This window comes from Schistocerca cancellata, chromosome 7 (assembly GCF_023864275.1).
Source record: "Schistocerca cancellata isolate TAMUIC-IGC-003103 chromosome 7, iqSchCanc2.1, whole genome shotgun sequence".
Lineage (NCBI taxonomy): Eukaryota > Metazoa > Arthropoda > Insecta > Orthoptera > Acrididae > Schistocerca > Schistocerca cancellata.
The window spans coordinates 32,806,071-32,819,409 of record NC_064632.1 but is presented as its reverse complement, the minus strand read 5'-3'; the positions used below and the strand labels follow the sequence as shown (position 1 = coordinate 32,819,409).

At 38.5% G+C, this 13,339-nt stretch overlaps 1 protein-coding gene across 1 annotated transcript in view; it reads right to left on the bottom strand.

Moving 5' to 3' along the window:
* The window catches only part of LOC126091894 (ATPase family AAA domain-containing protein 2-like), a 222,379-nt gene that overhangs the window by 110,601 nt on the left and 98,439 nt on the right, over window positions 1-13,339 (bottom strand). Inside the window, exons 6-12 of the mRNA XM_049907190.1 lie at window positions 9,101-9,203; window positions 4,053-4,187; window positions 3,654-3,801; window positions 3,156-3,552; window positions 2,820-3,068; window positions 667-879; window positions 264-445 (exon numbers count right to left, since the gene is read on the bottom strand). Of these exons, the coding sequence (XP_049763147.1) occupies window positions 264-445; window positions 667-879; window positions 2,820-3,068; window positions 3,156-3,552; window positions 3,654-3,801; window positions 4,053-4,187; window positions 9,101-9,203 (1,427 nt within the window). The remainder of the gene's footprint in view (window positions 1-263; window positions 446-666; window positions 880-2,819; window positions 3,069-3,155; window positions 3,553-3,653; window positions 3,802-4,052; window positions 4,188-9,100; window positions 9,204-13,339) is intronic.

Genomic DNA, 13,339 nt, shown 5'->3' with positions numbered 1-13,339 from the left:
ATTATACTTAACCGTATGAGCTAAGTCTAATGTCTGAAGAAGGCAATATGCAACTTTTAATCTGATCATGCCTCGTGAAACACTAGTGTTTAAGCCAATCTTCAAACTGAGAACTGATTTACCGAAGATTTTTAAATAAAAAATTGCCTCCCCAGCAAATAGAAATTATATGAGACTGTATATTTGCTGTTTGATCACCATCCATCAACATACAAAAATAAAAATACTCTGTAAAAGAAATAAATATATTAATTAAAACATACCCAATAACATTCCGAGATGTGCTGTGAGGAAATGACAGTCTCAGAATGTCAATCGCTTCACCCAGTAAATCCTTCAGCAGTGGTTCAACAAGCTGTGATAGTTTTCGTCCAACACATGGTGCAACACGATGTGCTGCAGGCACTATGTACTTTTTGGCTCGCAGAAAATCTAATTTATCCACCTTGCAATACAAAGGAAAAATTGAAAACCCTATATAACATTATAAATGTATGTACGTTGTAAACATTGCCTACTGATACGGTTTAATGTCAAAAATGGTATTTGCATATTTAAAATCAATTTGATGATGATATCACAAAAAATTAAACAAATTACAAATAACAACCACAATTAGGCACTGCAGTAAATATGTGAAAGAATGCAAATAAGCTTAAATATTACCTTCACTGCTTTGGGATCAACCAGCAATTTTTGCCTCGAATTGTAAATCTGGGGATATCTCCGCCTTAAGCTTTGGATTACAGCTTCAGAGCACAGAGCTTGTAAGTCTGAGCCACAATAACCAACTGCCTGTTCTGCCATTGAAACTAATAAAGATGGTGGAGGTGGTTCCTGCCAACGGCTGACATGGATGCGCAAAATTTCTTGCCTTTCCTGTAACAGACAAAAACGAACATGACAATTATTATACATGTAACTATGAAACATTACATCTACTATATGTTTGTAAGACATTACCCCCCCCCACCACGGGCCGCGTGGGGGAGGAAGAGGTTGCAACACCGTATCTTGATATAATTCTAAGGGAGGTACCACAGGAATAATGAAGCAAAGTAATAAGATGTACATGCACATTTCTGGATATGAAGTATATGCACGAGATCAAGCAAGTACCAGATTCAATGACTGTTCACTCTGGCAGGCAATTTCATGTGGCAACATCTATCAGGTGCTGACAGTGCCGTACACTTTCTTGTGGCAACAACCACTAGATGCCATCACACACAGTGAAATCTGTGGCAACCTTGCCAGAGGACACACAGCCCCCTGTGGTTTTTCACTTTCTGTGAAGTACAGTTGTTTCTGAAGACAGCATGGTTAGTAAATCGAACTGTCATACTGACTGACTGACTGTGATGACATTAACTATACAAGAAGAAGATGGATAAATTCTAAACTAAAGTTGTTCAGATTGCCCTTAAATGACAATAAAATGTTATATAGGCAGATTCTGAATTTGGGCTAATTCATGTTGACATTATGAAGCATTGCAATTCCTGTACAAGAACTTTATTAAATTTCTGCATTCTAGATCACTTTTTATACTAAAGTGAGAGAAAAAGTGAGTTATTTGTTGGTTCTTTCTGCCATCCTATGAGCATTTAGTTTGGAGTGATGGAACAAAACAGGACATAACAAACATATCATTACAAGAATGCTTGCAAATATTGAGGTTATGCATTTTCTACAATGTTGTTTTACAATGCAAAAATGCTAAATGCTACTAAAGAACACACAACACATGGGGATTTGTTTCACTTACAAAGCAAATAAAGTCTTGTAAAAAAAAACAACAACAAACCAGTTATAAAATGTGTGGCTCTGAATATCTTTACTTCGTTGTCCTTGCTTATTTGAGCAGCTAATGTTGACAAGCTTCAATGGTCTTCCTATATGACATATAAGAAGGCTGCAATATCGCATTTTCCTTCAAATTCCAAGAGGGAACACAAAATGTAATCGAATTAAAATTCTGTAAAGGTAACAATATAAACCAGAAAAAAAGTAGCAGGTAGAATTCAAATTTCTAGTGGAATTAACGGCCAACTCAAATGTAAAGTAGTTGTCGTGCGCAAACTGGGGGCTTCTGAGATATACAATTTAGTCTTTTACATTACATTAGCATTATAGATTAAGATTTTCAAAAGGACTGCAACTGAAAGGAGCTTACCATGCTTCAATCTAGTTTGATAATATTTTTTAAATGCAGTTAAGTGTTATATTTGAGAAAAGTTGACTGGAACACTAATTAATATACAGCTTTTTTTTTTCTTCTGTTCCGAATTCACAAAGGTTTGAACTTTAAAGTAAACTGCGACAATTTTCATCTCTAAATTTTCAATGTCAAAGAGCTCACTACAAATTTCTGGAAATAAAGATGTAATAAATATTTTGCTTTAGGAAATTATCTTACCTTTCAGTGGTGAGAGTCTGGAAAATTTATGGCTTATCAAGTAAGTGTCCTTATTCCATTAACATGTTTCTTTGTTTATTCAGAGAGTTCCAGTGTTTTATATTACAATGAGTGAAAACATGACACTCAATACAATGTATTACAAATATGCTAAAGACAACAGCAATTCTGCAGGACAGTTATTCAATACTTCCTTGTCATTCAGGAAAATCTATTATCAAAGTGTGAACATTTCTGGTTGAAAGTACAAAACACTAGTTCTCTAAAAATTAACTGTGGCAAAACAGACTTGCATAAAGAGTTATGAAGGTGAATTTTAACTCTTGCTATCAATTTCTGTTTAAAGATGAAAATACACATGTGGACATCCGAAATAAATTTAGAACTTTATAAGCATTACCTTCTTAGCTGGTAGAGGGAAGTAGAGCTCCCGATCAAAGCGACCAGGCCGCCTCAAAGCAGGGTCAATTGCATCAATTCGATTGGTTGCACCAATGACAATAACATCACCCCGGTTATCTAGGCCATCCATGAGGGCAAGTAGTGTCGACACTATACTAGCGTGTATCTGATCTTGTTTAGAAGAACGAACTGGTGCCAAACCATCAATTTCATCAAAGAAGATTATGGACGGACGCATCTCATATGCCTGTGAAAGTACAACATTGCCATTAAACACTACAGAAGTAACTTAATACAAAAACACAGCATAACTGAATATTATGCCTTAATATACCTGTTCAAACAAAAGACGCAATTGTCTTTCTGATTCTCCTACCCACTTATTAAGACAATCTGCTCCTTTACGCATGAAAAATGATACTTTTCGATCACCTTGACAACATTCATTTGCAAGCGCCCGAGCGATTAAGGTTTTTCCTGTCCCGGGAGCACCGTGGAAAAGAACTCCTTTCGGTGGCCTTATACTGAAGCGATCAAACACTTCTTTGTATAACATTGGGAAAACTACCATCTCTTTTAGACAACGTATATGCTCTTCCAAGCCACCAACGTCCTCAAAGCGTATGCTCGTATCTAACACGACGGGATTAACATCGGCGAGTTTTTTGCTGGCTTCGTGTGGCCTACTACTCACAGGAAGATCATTTGTATGTATGTTTATGGGAAGGCAACTGTAAAAAGAAACAAAGTATCATTAACATCTCATTTAAGGCACAGAAATCTTTATTTTATTGAATTAAATATTGCTCCTTTCGATTCCATTATAGTTTACCGTGTCCTGCTTTTGCCGTGGCCCTTCACTTTTTTCCTGTCAAACCTTTCTTCTTCACTGCTGCTCGACGAACTGTCATCGCGGTGTCGTCTTCGTCTGACAGACGATAAAACTGTACGGAAGATTCGGGACGATCGTCGTGGTGGATCTAAAAAATATTAATGCCATTTTACTGTTGAAGTAAGTCCACATCTGGGTTCCAAACTTTGAATAAATACATGATATATATAATTTTACATATACTGCTTACACCCCTCAGAACCTGCCATAGCCTCAGGCCAGTAGCAGGGTGCCATTATTTCGCCATATCCCAAACAGTGGGATTTGCGTGCAAGGATGAAAGCGACATCATTGGGGATTGTTTAGGCACTGTGTCCTCAGATTTCACTTTACACTCACCAACATTCACCTGGAACCTCTGCACAGTCGGTTTTGTCTTTCGAAGGTGGTATTTTTCCCTCCGCACTTCCACTTCTTCTTCAGAGTCTGACGAAGTCTGACTGCTTTGTGAGTCACTCGCATCATCACTATCTTCTGAAATAATACAATTGTATGTTATTTAGCAACTTCATATTAATCACTTCCCACATCTGACTGATTCTAAAAGACATTATACAATGGAGTAACACCAGGTAGGAATATCAACAACGTAGGAAAACAGAACGCGATTTTCACTCTGCAGCGGAGTGTGCTGCTGATATGAAACTTCCTGGCAGATTAAAACTGTGTGCCCGACCGAGACTCGAACTCGGGACCTTTGCCTTTCGCGGGCAAGTGCTCTACCATCTGAGCTACCGAAGCACGACTCACGCCCGGTCCTCACAGCTTTACTTCTGCCAGTATCTAGTCTCCTACCTTCCAAACTTTACAGTACCTTCCAAACTTTACAGAAGCTCTCCTGAGAACCTTGCAGAACTAGCACTCCTGAAAGAAAGGATATTGCGGAGACATGGCTTAGCCACAGCCTGGGGGATGTTTCCAGAATGAGATTTTCACTCTGCAGCGGAGTGTGCGCTGATATGAAACTTCCTGGCAGATTAAAACAGTGTGCCCGGCCGAGACTCGAACTCGGGACCTTTGCCTTTCGCGGGCAAGTGCTCTACCATCTGAGCTACTGAAGCACGACTCACGCCTGTTCCTCACAGCTTCAGTAAAGTGAAAATGGTTCGTTGTGAACCCTCTGCCAGGCACTTAGGTGTGAATTGCAGAGTAACTATGTAGATGTAGATTGTAGTACTGGCTAGTTCATAGTTTCATGCATATTCTTTGCACTAGCACCGCACGAGTCAATTGTTCACGTGATTGTTCGAGCAACAGCGATAAAGTAATCAAGCGCTTTGTTGTACCAGGAAATCTTGAGCTTGTTTGATGGCAAGTTTCATTTGCCCATCCCTAGCCTCCCAAATTCTTCAAAATAAATCTGCACATGACCTTAGTAGCTAAAGCTTCACCTGTTAAGACAACGCTGTATTTCTCAAATAATGAATTGGGAAAAACCATCAGGTAAATATGGTGACTTTCAGAGTTCCAGAAGCATTTAAAGAATCTACAAAATTCTAAGGCAGAGGATTTTCCTATTCCAAATGATGACTCATTTTACTGGGAAAAAATGACCAGACACTACATTATTTGGTCAAAAATTGTATTAATCAAAACAAAAATGCTGATTTTTCCAAGTCCACATGGCGATATGAAAACGGATCATGGCAGTTTTGCAGCGAAAAGCTGTTTCAGAGGGTTTTGGTGAATGGGGAAATTATCAACAGTGAATAACTTGTATATTCTTCTAGTCAACGATCATTGTGCTGTACATTTGCAACTTCTGGTTTCAGCGATTGGAACCATGTTGGAATAAGAATAGCTGAACAAGAAACTTCTACCTCTCAGAGAGATTGCTTGTTAAAATTGAAAAACAAAGGAAACAAGGTGAATACAATTAAATGGTTGCTCACCTGGCATTAGCATGAAATTATGTATTGAGGCAATGTGCTAAGAAGCGTTGTTCCTGCAGTTAAAAAGCTAGCTTCTAGGGGTCTAGCATTTCATGGAGACAAAGTGTGTTTAGCTGTGTAAATAATGGAAATTTCATTATGTATCTGGAAACAACTGCAGAGTATGATTCTGGTTTTGGCTGAGCATATTGCATGGTTTGGTAACTCTGGAAAAGGATGTACTTAATTCTTGTGACCAGTAATTTATTAAACATTCATACGTCTCACAGGGATGCCTGTGACTCAAAGAAGAAGTAATTAAGTTATTTCTTCTAAATATTTTTCAGATTTAGTAGATTCTACATCAGATATATCACGTAATGACAAGTTAATCAAACAATGGAAAATCCAGGATGGAACGTAACAATATTATAACTCAGTTGAAAGATTATTTTTTTTAATAAAAAAATGCAGGTCACACTGGAGAGAATCTTTTCTTCATTCCATGCTCAGCTCACTTGGTGAAACTAGTTGGCTCACGAGCTGCACAATGCTGCAATACGGTTTTTTGAGTTAATTCAAAGTTTAGCCAGTTTCTTTGTACATTCACAGGTATGTGGAACATTTTTTGATTCTGCGAGTATGACACTGAAGTCACCGTGTACAACTCAATAATAGCATGTAAGGATGTTTGTAAGGGTTTGAATTCAGTTTGGAATGCACTGTTTTCTGCATTAAGAACAGTTTCAGAAAATGAGAGTTGTAGAGTTAGATGCGAAACTTGAAGCCTTCTTAGAAAGTTAAGCAGTATTGAAGCAGCTTTCATGATAGTGCGGGGATGTATTCTGTAACAGTTTGGCAAAGCATTAAAAAAACACTACCTGCAAGCCGAGATATAGATATTTCTGCTTTTGTTGAAATGTTTCACACTCTTGCAATGTTTTTAGCTGAGCTTCAGACATCTTCTTCATTTCACAAGGATTCAGCTGAAAAGAAGTTTATGAGGATATGGTATTCGAAATCAGTTCCATGTCCTTCAGCTGCTGAGAATCAAAAAAGGAAATGAAACATTTCAACACAAGAAATTCTTTGATGAATCATCTGACCTGGGAGAAGAACCCAAATGTCCTGAAGAAGAAACAGGGTCAGAATATGTTGAGATCTGGAGACGCGTGAATATGTTGTATTCTAAGATCATACAAACTCTACAGGATAGGTTACAGAAGACACAGAGAATATAACTTTAAGACTTTAATTTCTCTCAAATGTCACCAAACTAGAAGCTGTTCTAATTTATGATGCTGCAGAGAAACTTTATTATATGGCCATTTATAATATGGCACCCTTGAGATCATCTATCACTTCACTCCACTTTCACAATGAACAAACTGACTTCGTAATTTCTCACGAAATGGTACAGTATGTTGCTTCACACTGGAGACAATGCCGATGTTGAAACTTTGTTCTAGCAATCACATTTAGGTCTTCAATATTTTGTCAGCCGAAGGACTTAAACCATTCCAATTCTTGTTTATGTCTCATTCTTTACCAGGCAGTTAACTTAATCCACTCATGCTACAAGATACAGCACAAAATTTCATTGGTATTTTTACAATCATCAATTGGGGATGGTTGAATTAACACACACTGAGACCTCAATTATTTATGGCACACATGTATTATCTGCAAGAACAATAAATGTGTTTTGCAGTCTCATTACGGAAACATTAGGCTTAACTCAATGCCTGTTTTTTATTTATTTTAAATTGTAACTAATTAATACATACAAAATGAACTGTAGTTCATCGTCAAAAGTCCAGTTCACTCACTAAAAGAATAAAAATACTCAAATACAAGCTGAACAGGCGAATATGACATATGTTCAGTCATCCTAAGGGGCAGTTCAGCTGACATAAAAAGCTGAACAACACGAGCATGTGTAACCTCAACATGAAACTTCCCAACTATCAACCAATGAGAAATACTGTATGTTAACCCAACCCAGAGCAAATGTGGAATTACAACTTACTTGCTGTGATATCTTAAGGGTTTACATTTGTTATCATTACATTCTCTATCCATTTTCTATACACCTTACATTCTTTCAATCTGCCACAACTGAGTGTAAAATGTCTATTTTCTTTCTATGGTACTGATTTCAGTTTAACCTTGTTTAAACATGTCATCTGTTATGTAAGTAAGATGCTGTTACCAACAAACATAATATTAATTCAACCAAGATAGTGATTTATTGTTTCATATTTTAACAAAAATAAAGCATTTGCCAATTTAAAGTACTTTTTAAACCTTACAGTCTCTACTAAAGATGTCCCACTGAAACTGGAAAACACAGCACCAATTACTTATTTTTTCTTGTGCAGCATGACACTTTTCGAGTATCTATTCTTGTTAAGTGCAAATATTTACATAACTATTTTGTGTGGTGCCTGCATATGTGTTGTTCTTCATCTCTTGCACTGTAATCGCCTTTTTGAGGTTATCAGGTACTGTGCCACCTCAGTTATGCAAACCCCCCCCCCCCACCCCCAGTCACTCACATTGCTTGCTTGTGAAACATCACAAAAAACACACACATAAATATTTGCACTTGATAATGAGAATAAATTCTCAAAACATGTCTCACTAAACATGGGGAAAATATCTTAGTTGCTGTTTTTCAACCAAAAACATCTGAGCAATGCAATGTCAGCAAAGACGTCAACTAGTGCTACAAGTGGTTCAAATAGCGCAAAGGTGTCAAGATGATCAGAAGAATCACAAAGCTGCGCACACACTGTAGAGACAGTTTAGAAATGGTTAGGACTGGTCATGATACCTTTATTCGAATGAACCTATGTAGTTACTCCCATCAGCCACCACACATCAAGGAGGACTAGCTACAACATTTATCCATTTACTGGTTCAGGCAGCATAATTGTACGTCAATTACATCAGTTCTAATCTCCACAAACATTTTTTTCGTAAAGCATAAGTCGCGGGAAAATTATAAATCTGTTCACACAAAATATGGTGTGAAGAAACACTGTCAACATAAAAAATTTGACAGAAACGTAAAAAAATATTGCAAACAGCAGGAAAACGCTAATTCTGGGAACATAAAAGCAGGGTTACACAGTATATATGCAAAGTATTATCTGATGTAACATTGCAGGTTTATATTGTTCATTGACAGATTTTGATAATATTATTGTAAAGCTTTGCATTGTTCACTGACGGATTTTGGTATTATTGATGTGAGCAACACCTCGTAGAATATGAGGATAATTTTGATTTAATAGCAATTAATAATAATAGTAATAATAAAGAAGTTCAGGGACCAATAGCATGTAGAACAGCTGAAGAAATCCCAGAACTGGATTCACAGTTTAAAACTTACATATTTAACACACCATGCCACAAAATGAAAGTGGGAACATGAGGTTGTCACATCAGACAAAATACTAATACAAATATTGTAATATCAGTCAAAGAAAAACCTGTAAATATCACACACACCATTAATTTTGCGAGATCTTGGTGCAGGCTGCTGCTGAGGATACATCAATCTGCGAGTTGACCGCCTTGGCCGTTTCACTCTTGAGTACATATCTTCAAAATTCTGTTGAAAGAAAGTATGAATAAGTTTGTGCCTATTCTGCATAGCAGTAAAATTAATAATGTGTGATATAACAGAATGCATAAAAAGAAAAAGGAAGAAATCCACTGATTAAAGTAACTCCAGGATTTGGTCTGTCAAGTTACCCCAACATGATTAATAGTGAACTTCTGAGTGCTCAGCCAAGTTGTCGTTTCCATTTCCTGCACAATATTTCACAACCAACCAAGCCATCTTCTTCAGTTCTGCGAGTTTTGCTAGTATCTGTACTTGTTGCCTGTACTTCCACCACACTGGAGTCCACGCAGCGAGTGCACGTAATAGCAAAATTCTCAGCACTTGAAGAAGACGGCCGGATCGGTCATCGAAATATTGTGCAGGAAATGGAAACAACAACTTGGTTGAACACAAAGAAGCTCACTATTAACCTTAGGGTAACAGAAAGCTATCTTTCTTCATGATGGTTCACTAACTCAGGTGTATTCCCAAAGTTCCATGTCACTACAGTGTAACCCACAGATCTAAAAGGAGTGGGTACTTTACATGTGCTCTATCCACCGATTATCTTGGCCAAATGTCACTTGCAAAGTAATTTTATGGGAAGGGGGGAATGATCTTCATCCAGTCCGCCCCCAGTAGCTGAGTGGTCAGCACAACAGAATGTCAATCCAAAGGGGCCGGGTTCGATTCCCGGCTGGGTTGGAGATTTTCTTCACTCAGGGACTGGGTGTTGTGTTGTCATCATCATCATCATCATCATCACATCATCATCATCATCATCACCACCACCACCACCACCATTTCACCCCCATCAACGTGCAAGTTACCGCTGTGGCAGACTTGCACCCGGTGCACAGTCTACCTGATGGGAGGCCTTAGTCACACGACATTTATTTATCTTCAGCCAACAAATTGAGTGATTTATTAGAAGTATAGTGACTGATACACTACCACAACACAAAACAAATTAAGACTGGTTGCATTATTCGGGGCTATTTCCCATGGCATATTAATGCACAGCTATTTTTGCACCTCTATATGGGCACTTACTAATGCTGCAAAAAGTTTCATCAACATAGATCATCATTGGTAGTGGATGAAAAGTTTCAAACAAAGTGTTCTTTTCGGCAAAAAAGCAGTTAGTGCACAACAGCAAGAAGACCCAAATGTAGAACTATTTTGAGCTGTGCAAGGAACTAGTGAAGATTTGTGTGAACTCAAACAGGCCTCACTTTGAGAGCAATCACCAATAACTGAACACACACTGATGGGGAAGGGGGGAGGGGGGGATCACAAAACCAAAAACTAATTAGTGCAGGGTAACTGCAATTTTGGGAATAAATTTTTTTGGGTAATGTATTTCAGTGATTAACATTGGAAGATCATAGGTTAATGTAAGTGTGAGATAAACCACTGAAAATGTGAAACGCTGGTACATCAATAACCAATTTAACAGCAAGAATGTTGAACGCAAGCACCCAAAAGTGCATGCATTGTGTTGTAAAGGTGCCGAATATCAGATGCGGGATGGAGTTCGATGCCTGTTACAATTGGTTGGTCAATAAAGGTACAGTTAATGCCGTTTGTGGATGACACTGGAGCTGTCGCCCGATGTTGCCCCATATGTGCTCAACTGGAGAGAGATCTGGTGATTGTGCAGGCCAAAGCAACATGTCAACACTCTGTGGAGCATATTGGGTTACAACATCAATATGTGTGTGAAAACACCCCCTGGAGTGCAGTTCGTGAATGGCAGCACAACTAGTCAAATCACCCGACTGATGCACAACTTTGCATTCAGGTTTCATGGGATAACTATAAGAATGCTCCTGCTATAGTACGAAATTGCACCCTAGATCCCAATTCCAGGTGTAGTTTTAGTATGTCTAGCACACAGACAAGTTGGGTGCAAGTCCTCAACTGGCCCCTTCTAACCAACACACGACCATCACTGGCAATGGCGCAGAAACAGCTTTCATCCGAAAATACAACAGACGTCTGCCATGCCCTCCAATGAGCTCTCACTTGACACCACTGAAGTCGCAAATGGCAATGGTTTGGGGTCAGTGGAATCCAACTGCAGGGAGTTTGGCTTGGACCTGCCCTTGAAGTAATCAATTTGTAACTTTTCCTTGCGACACTGTGGTGCCAACTGCTGCAGATGCAGTACGGTGCAACAGAGCAGTACGCTGAACACAAAGGCCTTCCCTCTCGGTAGTGTCATGTGGCCGTCCAGGAACTGGTCTTCCTGCGACTGTACATTCACATGACCACTGCTGCCAGTAAACATATACAGTGGCTACACATCTGCCAAGTCTTTCCAAAACATCACAAAAGGGGCAACCAGCTTCTTGTAGCCCTATCACACGACCTCATTCAAGCTCAGTGATGCGTCAATAATGGCTTCTTTGTCATCTTAAATGCACTCTTGACATCATCTTAAATGCATTCTTGACTAACATCAACTCACCATACGACCTACACTTCTAATAAACTGTTTCCACTTTAAATTTCCTTTTTCGAAGAAGTGATGCGACGTGTTAGTAAAAAGGATAGTGGCAAGAACATTTATTTACATTGACATCAATCAATAAGAGAAAATAAATTAAAAACAAATCCAATACAAAAAGGTCAAACGGCATACTGCACTTAAATTGAAACTTTCACTTACTGAAACAGTTTATTATTGTAGAGTACTTGCTGTGGGGCTAAGCAGATGCAGCAATTTATGATGCCATTGATTCTATATTAAATACTATTGTCAGCTACAGAAAATGTATACGTAATACATAAAATATTGGAATGTTTTATGTAATGCATTGTCTTCTGGTGGATAATGCTGGGAGCTCCACACGACTGCTGCTGAAAACGTGAAATGCTGGAAAACATGTAAATAATTGACACTTTGTGCAAGTATTGAAAGCAGGCTTTCTAAATAAACAAACGTAATGTTTTATACATGGGAGGACGCATCGTTCTTTGACTATACAATTGATGATTAATCATTGGATACAGTAAAGTGAAATGGCAACATGAAATGAGTTATAGGAGTGGGAGATGGCAGGATGAAATTCAGTTGACAAATCTTAAGTAAATACATTCCACCCAAACCTTTATTACTCTCTCTCTCTCTGTGTGTGGGTGTGTGTGTGTGTGTGTGTGTGTGTGTGTGTGTGTGTGTGTGTGTGTGTGAGAGAGAGAGAGAAAGAGAGAGAGAGAGAGAGAGAGAGAGTCAAGCTCATACTGTGATAGTTACCAAGAGTCACTGCATATAATTTACAGAAGGAATAGGGAAAAAGCTCATACTGTGATAGTTACCAAGAGTCACTGCATATAATTTACAGATGGAATAGGAAAAGTGGAAAACATCTCTCGTGAACAGGGTAGAGTAAGAACAAGCTTTCAAATATGGTTATCACTGCCAGTATCAGTATAGGGTGCACTCACCAGTGTTTTAACAGTGTGTATTCTTTTCTGACAGATTAAAACAATGTACCACACTTTATGCCACCTATAACGAACATTACAGTGGGTAACGTACCTTCACCATACCCAACACGAAAATCAATGCTAAATGTTCAATGTGCACCCCAAACTCCACGCTATAGGCAGATGTGGCATAATAGCAATATTGGTTGGAGTGTCACATGGTACACTGCATATGCCTGCCCCCCCCCCCCCCCCCCAACTTTCTTTTAAGCACATCACTAACAGGGATGCGTTAATTTATTAATTATGAGTTGCATGTTATCGTGTTCCAGTTCCATCCAGGTAGTAGATGCCAGTAAAATACTTCACATAACTGCAGTTAAGTTTTTTTTAGTGTTTCATATGGTGAATGAAATCATTTTGTACTTTTGATTTATTTATGAGCCTATACAGAGGGGAGGGGGGGGGGGGGGGGGGGGAAGTATCCACTGTTTAGAAGTCCATAACTTGCAAACTAATTGACGGAGTTGTCTCATTTTTGGTGAAAGTGTATCTTAAAGTCCAACTTAAAGACATCACTGTAGGTGTTCGAAATGGTCACCATTAACATCCACACACAAACGATGCTGGCGAACTGCAGCACTAACTACTGACTGCAACGTGTTCAGTTGGATATTTACACATGAATGTACGATGGATTCTCGAAGTTC